Genomic DNA, 10,102 nt, shown 5'->3' on the forward strand with positions numbered 1-10,102 from the left:
CGTCTCTTCAACTGTGCTTGCTTTCATTGTTCTTTCAGAAAAATGTGTCCATTCTCCCAAATGGCAAGGAAAGCTACCTTATACCTCTGTGAAACCAGGCACCTTTTGTTTTGTACGTTTCTCCAGTTGCCTCAGCTTTGTGCTGAGCTCTGGAATTCCACTGTGGGTACACTAAAGCTCTAGCAGGGTTGCCCAAGATATGATATACATAATCACCCTCGCCATTTGACCCCCATATTGTTCCATGTGGCCAGGTAGGAGCAATGCAGGCTTTAGGTGCCCCGCTCCAGTGACTGATGTCAGAGGTCAGCAGCTCCTAACTGGTCAGCTGGCAAAATGTCCCATTCATCACCACTGGTATGTAATGGACATGCTGACAAATAGATCTAGGTATAAAATTGTTCTCAGCAGTCAACCTGATGGCCTTAAACCTTAATCAGTGGTTGGAAATTTTCACTTTTACCAGCTACTGTGACCAAACATGTGCCTGGAGTAGAAGAAAACTTAAAATTAGGCATACTGTAATTTCTGAAATTTCTAATGCTGGAATGGGCACCCAGTTGGAAAGCAGCTGCTTCTCAGATTTCTCACCCCCATTCCATTTTATCATGAATTATATTTATCCCTTCCACCTTCTGATTTTTCATGAAGATAAATAAAAGTTCGGTTCTTCAAATAGCAGGGGTGACTTTTTCAATCCTTTTTAGGGACTTCATCCCAATGGCCTATCCATGTCCAGAGGTGAAGGAGAATGTGTATTTATAGCATCAATTTGAGTTCTTACTTTAGTTTTTCTGTGCAATTCAGTTTGATAAAACAGATATTTTTTCTTTCTGTGGCAACGTTGAAGTTACAGAACATCACATCCTGTTACTCCATGTGGTATTAACTGACTTACAATGCCAGTAATTTAACCACCATTGTAAATGGATAAAAAATTTAAATTAAGTATCCCTTGCTAAATTTTAGTTTGAGAAACTATATTCAGCCTATTTCATTCCTTCTATAGTTTCTTTTGGATGTTTTTTATTATTATGCTTACTAGCTCATGTCTATTGTGAACAGTTCCTGGAAAAGCATTTACATTGAAGTCTTGGCCTTACTGAAATCACTGGACGTTTCAACTTTGACTTAAGTGGTATCAGGTTTTAATTGTGATGCATTCAGCAACAGAAGTAAATTTGTTGTACCTGTCAATGAGATACACTACTTAGAAAAATCAAGGTTAACTTGTTTGAGTAATTGTTCTCATGTATGTAATCTCATATTTTCTCTGTGCTTTACATAACAATTCAGATAGCTGAGAACGCACTGTATTTTCTTGTATATGCTCTGGCAACTAAGAATGTCAGCTTGAAATGACATGGGATAATCCTAACACTGAGATTAGAGTAACTACACATAGTTTGCATAATCATTTCCAGACAGAGGAAAGGTTTGAAGGACAAGGATGAAAAAATCCAAACCTAGAAGCAAAACTCTATGTATCAGGTACCTGTACTATTAGGATTTGTGGTCATACAGCAGAGCTCTGTGTTGGAACAGTAATAACCCGTGTTTGATCAGACCTAAATTTGCAAACTCATTGTGAATCTTAAGAACGGGAGACGCTGTCTAAAGAAGCTACTACTGTTACTTTTACTCAGGACAGCATCCATGCTAGCAGTGTTGTATCATTTTAACCAATGGGTTGAATGAACGCATTTGTCTTAGTAACATGATCACTGTTTTCACCTGGGCCGTTGTTTTAAAAGATACTCTGAACTTCTGAATAATAGCTCAAACACCTTTATTCTAGCATGAATGGATGGAGGAAATAACTCCCATATAAAACATAACAATTTCAGGAATGCTGGAGTAAGCACGTGTGGGTGAGTGTGTACTATTTATTGTACATGCAAAGCACATATCCTGTCCTCCCTTTCTGACCATATCAGTACATGGGGAAGATGGCCATGAATTGTGAATTTCCATGTGATCCCCACTGGTCTTTGAACTGCCAGGCATAGGCACCATCTAGGAGACAGGACTATTCATACCATCTTGTCACTCTTAACACACCCGTGCAGTCTGAGCCACAAATTGACCCCTGTTGATGTAATTTGACTACACTTCTGTGGAGTAGACAAACAGTGCAATGGAATCCAGGAACCCTGATTCACGGTACCTTCTTTAAGTTCTTAGGTAATAATTCTTATTTACATTAATCACATTCATCAGCAGAACCCGAGGCCACCTCCTGGCTTATATGCATTCCTGTTCCTGACAACAGAACAAAAAAGTATCTGCTCTGAAAAAAGAGTGTTTTAAGTATATTGATACTTAATACTAAATAGTTACAAAACTTAACTGTTAGAATGAAAACTGTTTTTCAAATCAATGGCTCACGCATTACTGTAAAATATATCGATTAAAAACAAAGCATAATGTTAGTCATTTAGTCAGCAGAGTGATGCAATACTGAAATAAATTTATCCTTTGACTTTTGCATTAACCTTTTATTGACTGCTTGCATACTCATAATTAACACACACTTTAGCTAGCTTGGTTAATTTTAGCATCATGATCAGTGTCCTCTAATGTAGCTGACACCCTGATCATCAAAATGTCAGCGCAGCCCGGGGGGCCATAACCAGGCAACTGTCTGTCTCAGTGAATGTACACCTGCCCATGGTGAAATTAGCCACCATCCAAGGGAAAGTGTCCTATGTTGTCATGCAAATTGTCATGCAGTCATACAAATGTTTGTCATGACTTAGTTGAACTTATATTAATATTCAGTTATTGGTAAATATTAATGAGCAAAGTCCATTTGGCAAAAATAGACAAAAAGGGGATCCAAAACCTGTTAAGTTTAGAGGGGAGGGGTAGTGAGAACGTGCACTGCAACAGTGACCAAGTGTTCCTTAAAAGTGGGCTTTTTGAATTGAAAATGGCACAGGTCTTGATTGTTTTAACAAGAAAGTAGGGACTGTGGAGTTTTGTGCATTCTGCACATCTTTAGACAAATCATCCTTTCTATAATATGTTGGTGAACGTGTATTATCAAGGTGTTGGAGCTAAATTGCTCTGAAATACATCATGGCAGATTTTCTGTTCTCCTGCTGCACATAAAGTATGAAAGGTGCCTCTTCATTTGTCATCTGTTCCATATCTCTGAGCATGTGTTATTTCCACTCTTAACACATCTTGTGCATAAAATATACACAGATTAGATCTACTCTCTTTTGGAGATTTGACTTTATTAACTCAAATAACAAGTTTTAATTGATAGATAATATTTTAATTAACTTATAATACTATAAATCTTGGTAGTTTCCCATTACCACCATACTTCGATGTTTGCAGTGTTTCCCACATAGAGCCTCATAAATTCTTTTGTATCTGGGAAAATATAGAATTTCTGTTTATCCTGAGTTATCATTGCTAACTTATGTTAGCCATCTTTTCCCAGATACAAAGAATTTTAAATAATTCTGTGCAATTATTTAAGTGTCTTTGATTGTTTTGCTTCAGTTAAAAATGTTGCTATCCTTTTGCAGGATCTTCAGATCTGTTACTCTGCTACAAATTAAAGACCACTGTAGGAACAATTTCTCCCCCAGAAATTCATTAAAATCAATAGTAATATACTCATCTGGAAAGCACTGTTCTTGCACCCTAACTCTGGGTCAGAAAGTACATATTTGGATGACTGCTTTCAAGCTTGTCAGGTGAATTGCTTAATGGACTGCCAGGCGCAGCAATGAGTGCTTAAAGCCCAGGCCCATAGCTTTAAATATGAGCAACTTGGCTTGACTTTGATGTCAGCGGATCCAGCACAGGGATTGTACTTTTGGTCAAAATAGGTGACTCACAAACTGTAAAAATGTAATGTTCACTGCTGTTCTTGCTCATGATAAAAAGTAAAGCAATAGAAATCCTGGACAGAAAGGCAAAGGAGCTCTGGGATTGCAGAACTTGGATTGTTACGGCATTGCTTTCCTCTTTTTTATACTTTTGCAGTACCCTGATGCATTTCTGTCATCAGACTTGCACAGGAAGTCTGAGGACCTGACACACTTCCATTCCCCGAATCTCTCACATGGAATATGATATGGCTAAAACTTCCTGAGTGCATGATTGCCTGGAACTTAAGGCACATGCTTAGTTGTGGGGTGACCTTTCAGAGATGGCTCTGCTGGTAAGAAAAACAGAGAAGGGAAAGCAGCAACTAGAATAGTTGCTCATGGGCTGTCCAGTCACTGTGCCTGCTGCACATTTACAGCCGAGACCCCAAATGTGAGGGAAAAGCTGGTCAATCCGTTTGTGTGAAAGAGCAAGGGAAAAAAGACATGAAAAAAAGGGCTCTGAAATGTTGAAGAAGCTAAAAGTTGGTATGTTTTTTCTCTCAGTGAAAACTGTGTTGTTAATAGCAGATGTGTGAGAGGGAGAATGTTTATTATTATAAATTGAGATTTGCAGGCCACATAACATGCCTGCAGTATTTACTGGCTGAGCTTCTTGATTTGTCATCTGCAATAATCTCTACATGGTTAATTTATCCACTTTTAGATTGAAATGCTTAAACTGGAATATCTTATACTACCCAGCAAATTGAGCGTATTATTTTGTGCCAAGACAGAAAATAAAGCAAGATTTTAAAAGCCTCATAGAGTTATGCTGTAATTAGTTTCAGCTTCTCCTGCATATTAATTTTCTCCTGTTCCTTTATATAATTTGGGAAATGTCTTCAGAACATGATGGCACAATCAGTTAAGTACCTCTCAGAACTCATACACTAAACTGCATTTGCTCTAACAACTATTATAAAGCAGGCGGCAAAACAAATCCTCTGTTATTCTGTACAGTGCAGCTTATCAATGCAAACAGTTTAATATTTATGCTAAGAGGATTGTCACAAGTAGCTTCTGTTCCTTTAATTCTTGTTTTAAATAAATAATGAGAACATTTAAACACATTACTCTTCCCAGGGCCCTGAGGTCGGCTAATCTTATTATTTATGAAGTGATGTGCTACATAATAGTACTTAGTGCATGTTAACAGATGCTATTATCAGGGGCTGATGTGGAGAGCTGAAGATATATTGGAATGTTATGTGTTAATACTGTCCTTGTAGTGTAATGTACGATGGATTGAGTGCCCAGGATGCTGGTGCGGCAATTAACCACACACCAGCATGGGTGTAAAGCTGAAGTATGTTTTCTTATGGGGATTACACTGCCATTAATAATTCCCAAGAGAAGACGACATCTTTCATTTGGAAACAGTCTCTTCCAGAAGGCTGACGGTGTAGACAAGGAAGTTGCATGTGTCAATATTTTCAGAGTTCATTTGACAGAGATGAAAGACACATATATGTTTAAAACATCTTTAAAATTGTTACAACAATTATGCGCTTTATCAAACATGAATTTTTAAAAATGTCTTAAAAGAGATAAAAGTGTATTTCTACAATTTGCTTGTTATCTCTTTGAAGAACTACGTAGACCTGCAGCATATACCAAAATTATAGTCATGCTTAGCATTTTCATTGTCTTTCCCCACTGGAAACATTAACTAATTAATCAGCAACATGCAAATTGTTTGAGGGGAGGAGAAAAGAGAGAGGGAGAAATCCTCCTTAAACTGTGACAATTTTTTTGATGCAGCATGTTGTATTACAGCCTAATCTTAAGAGATGCGATGGTTGCCACTTATAAAACTTTCCTCTGAGGGCTGCAGTTCAGTTGAATATTATAATTAGACTTCACTAGTATTGATGAATAATCCATTTAATAAAAAACACTGTAATTTAAACATTTTCTCTGGGGACTAACATACACTAACCTCTTAATTTAATTTTATTGAAGTTTTGCCCACCTATTCATCATTGGAAGTTGTTATTAACCTTCATTTCCATTTATCTTTATAGAATTTTCTCTTTTTATATTGCCTTTTTTAGAGCTAAGCAGGTTGATACACTTGTAAATCTTCAGAATCTACAAAGGTAGTCCAGCTTCTTTAATATTGTTTAATCTATCCCCCCTGACCTTAATGCAGTAAATTCAATTTAATCTTTCTCAATAATCTAGTAATACATTGGAAACTGGCAAACATTTAAATCTGATAATGATTTAATCACATACTTTAAATAACAGCTGAGATAATGAAAAAATAATTCACCATATAAAGGTACACTAACTGAGTTTTCTCTGTGATTGGCTTTTTGAGAAATCCCTATAGAAAATACAAAGCCTACAACAGAAGTCAACTTCACTGGAAATAAGCAATCCATTTGGTCAGAAGATGTGGTATTTCTTTTTTATTATAATCTTTCTCTTTAAATTAATGCACAAATGCGTCCTCGCTGAGTATTCAGTTTCTTGATACAGTTTTAGTTAAGTAGTTCATCTGCTTACCTTTCTTTTCAGATGCCGGTCAGAAGCAGCGGAGAGCTTGCCAGAAGACCAGAGACCAGAATGCCATCCCTTCTGGACAGATGATGAATGTAGTATGCCTCTGCCATATGATCTTGAAGAAGTAATTGCTAATCTACAAAATCTTGTTCAGTGGGTAGAATAACAAGTGACCTTCTAGCCTAGAATTATTGATGCCCATCATTTGGAGAGAAGCCTGTTAGTTTAACATAAATCTTTTCAGCTTTATGATCCCTTGATCATGTGTTATTTTATGTGTCAATGCAGATTTTACTGATCTTCACACGGTACCTTTGTTACTGTCTCAAATTAAAAAAGATGAGGCCCCAAAGCTACAGAAACAGGTGGCTTTTAAGACCTGAAGTCCAGAATACCAGCCTCAGTTCTTTCCTCCTCCACTCTAATTCCCACTAACCCTACAGCCCATGGATAACTGTGTTTTCACAAGCTCCCTTGACATCTAAATTTCAGCTTCCATGAGTGCCTAGAACTACCTCTGCCTTGGCAGGTCTGAGCAATGTCAGGCATAGCTCCCACCTGTGACAAAGCAGAATCCATGATCTGGGCATGCTATGGAGAGGCCAGCTTGGGCTGAGTCCGCTGGATATCTTCAGAATGCAGCTGTGACTTCATCCACTAACATACACAGAGCTGCAGGACATGGTGGAGAAAGTCCTTCATGCAATGGCTCCTCGTTAGAGCATTTTTTAGATGAGGAACTCTGAAGGAGCATCCTGACATAGATCCCAAGACTTCTTGCTGTTTCTCATCATGGCAATTGAGTAGTACTGGGAGAGATACATGGTGTGAATCCTATTCTGAGGACAGGTTTCCCAGTGAATTGTCTAAAGAGCTGATGGACCTAAGTAAGGGTTTCCATTTAGGGGTCAGGTCCCCTGGCAGATTAGATTTAGCTTGTGTGATACTGGGCATTGCAGCATCTGTGTTGATCTAGTGAGATCTACAAGAACAAAACCTGAAGACTATGAGAAATGAAGCTGTTTGTGATCTGTTTTGTAGTAACATGCTATAAAAAGAACAACTCTATGTTAGACAATACAGGGGTCTCCTGAATAAGAGAGATTTTTCGTTTGGTTAAGTTGCTATTTTAACTTGAGCTGGTGTACACCTTTTCCTTTGCCATAAAAAGCTGAAGAAAATCATATTATGGTGAAACAGCATTCAAGTCTGTATTACCACTACAGAAGAAATCAGTAAGACTCAGAGCTTGACGTTGCCACCAAGAAATGAATATACCTCCTGTGTTAATCTTCTGTTTAAGTCACTGTTGAGGCCAGGCTTACCCAGAGCAACTGTACTGGCAAAGCACTCTGTGTGCGGATGAGGCTTGTACTGCCACAAATTGTACTTTTGTCAGTATAACATATGCCAGACCTCCCTGGAGCTAAAGAGGCTGTGCCAGCAAAAATTCAGTTTTAGTGGTATAAAACTGTGTCCACACCTACCAGCGTTTGCCAGAACAATTATATCAAGTAGAGATTGTACCTCTTAACACCTTTAACACAGCTATGCCAGCAAAAGTTTAAAGACCTGCATCAAGCATTTTCATTGTGGTCCTGGACTTCTGCAAAAACTGTTAGCCACCCTGTATACTGTAAAGACTCTCTGAAGAATAAATTATTATTTAAAGTAAGTTTGATTGTATTATAACCTTGATCCATACATTTACCTATTGTCTCTTGTGCCACAGATTTCTTAACATTTGGAAATACTCTGTTATGGACATAGCTTTTTCTTTCCTGCACTAGCTAAAGCTGGCTTTACCAGTGGGCAAATAGGATATATTTGGATTAATACTACACTAAATACTGTTTACTTTAGAGATCACTTAAAGAAAAGCTACCTGAAGATGTGGGAATTCTGCTTTTGAAAAGGCAGTTCTCACAGAAATAGATATTACTTTGGAAAAGAGCAAGATTAATTCAAACAAGCTAATGATGTAACACTGTTAACAGCATTTGAGGGGGTTGTTTGTTTATGCTGTTACTTCATGATTATTTTGTGTTTAATTAAGCGCTGCTAGAAACCATGGAGATCACAGTATTGAAATGAGTCTGACAGCCATAAAGAGTAGAGAAGGCACATCAATGTTGTAGTTTGTAGCTGAAGTGGAGGCATAGCTATTAAAAAATGATTGGCAAATAATTATTTCCAGCAGTAGTAAAAAAACCCCACTGGGTTCTCTCTTGTATTAGGAGAGTGCTGGCAGCAATAATAGAATTTTTAAAAACACATGATTCTAGGGCTTGTCTGTGCTGAAGATTTAGACTAGCGAATTAGCTGAACTAGTACTAGCTTCAGTGCAGTCAGAGAGCACTCATTTAAGCTGTGGATGGCAATGACATAGACAAATGAACACCTTTGGAATGGATAAGACCTAGGATTCACTGGCAAAATACCAATAATCAAGTGGTTAAAGAGGATTAATGCTCTGTTGCAGTCCAGTCTCACATCATCTAAATCAGTGTAACTTGATTGAGTTCGTTAGAAATACAGAAGTATAAGAAGATTTCATATCTCCAAAGCCCCCAGGAGTTGATAGCAAAGACATGAGTAAGGTGGGTGGAACTGTTTGAAGCATGTAATAATGCCAGATGGTACCCCAAAAGGAGAACGTGTTTAAAGGTAAATGTCTATAAAAAACCTGAGATATCAAGTGTAAATTATTGCTGTGTTTGGATTACATACTAGAAGCAGACAAATACTTAAATGTTTTCTTTATTCAAATAGTTATGGTTTAGCTCATGTTGCAATGATACTTTAGCAATCCACTTATATTCCAGCATTAGACAACCTGTTTCCATTTTGGATGAGCTGAAAGACACAGCCTCTAATGGATGTTCTGTGTATAGCAACTGTTTGCCAAGTCTGGATGCTCCAGAGGCATGAGGACCAAGGTCAGGTTTTTTTCAGGGAAGAGGTGAGACCATAAATTAGCTTCAAACATTAGATTCAGTGATTCTTTTTAAATGGTGAAGTTCACGACTTTGCTTACATTTACTTTTCATCAGCCATGAAAGAATTAAGGTAAAATAGTTCCCTTGCACGTGTGCATCAGGCTAAATGGATTACAGAAGATACAGATCTGTTTGCCTGTCTGCACTTGCCTTTAGACAATATTCATCAATTTTACAAAAGCTACTGACTAAACATGGAACCAATACAAATTAAGTGCTCGAGGCAAGGGCTTTCTTTGAAAAATCTGATACAGAGTTGGTTTTACACTGATAGAAGGAAAACGTTGGCAGAAAATGAAAAACTTATTGTTTCTGTAATTTGGAGGATGAAAGGTAAAGGCCTTTTCTAAGTATTTGATAGGAAACTGCTGTGTTATGCAATGTAATTAGAAATGTTTTTATAATGCTTTATTCATATCTCCATGTATGAAAATATTTTATCCTGTAGGTCCTTTCTTCTTTTTAAAAGGTTATGTAAATAAAAAAATATTAATCTCAATGCAGTAAATTTTAAAGGCTTCATGCTTATGCTCCAACATACAACATCGTGATGGTCTGAAGTGTACATAAGAATGGCATGGGCAACCACCGACTGGAAACTGTCCAGGATGGGTAACATGCAACATAATAAATATCAAAATCAGTTGTCTTATCATCCAGATGATGGTAATGATGCAAGATGCACTTTAAAATCATGCTGGACTT

General features: G+C 37.5%; 1 protein-coding gene across 4 annotated transcripts in view; it reads left to right on the top strand.

Annotated features, from left to right (window-relative positions):
- Positions 1-9,896, top strand: part of FTO (FTO alpha-ketoglutarate dependent dioxygenase) — a 257,836-nt gene extending 247,940 nt beyond the window's left edge. For all 4 annotated transcript variants that reach the window (XM_074839987.1, XM_074839992.1, XM_074839993.1 and 1 more), the window contains one exon: positions 6,414-9,896. In XM_074839987.1, coding sequence (XP_074696088.1) covers positions 6,414-6,564 — 151 coding nt within the window. In that variant the 3' untranslated portion in view covers positions 6,565-9,896. The remainder of the gene's footprint in view (positions 1-6,413) is intronic.
- The last annotated feature ends 206 nt before the right edge of the window (positions 9,897-10,102 follow it).

This window comes from Strix aluco, chromosome 14 (assembly GCF_031877795.1).
Source record: "Strix aluco isolate bStrAlu1 chromosome 14, bStrAlu1.hap1, whole genome shotgun sequence".
Taxonomy (NCBI): Eukaryota; Metazoa; Chordata; class Aves; order Strigiformes; family Strigidae; genus Strix; species Strix aluco.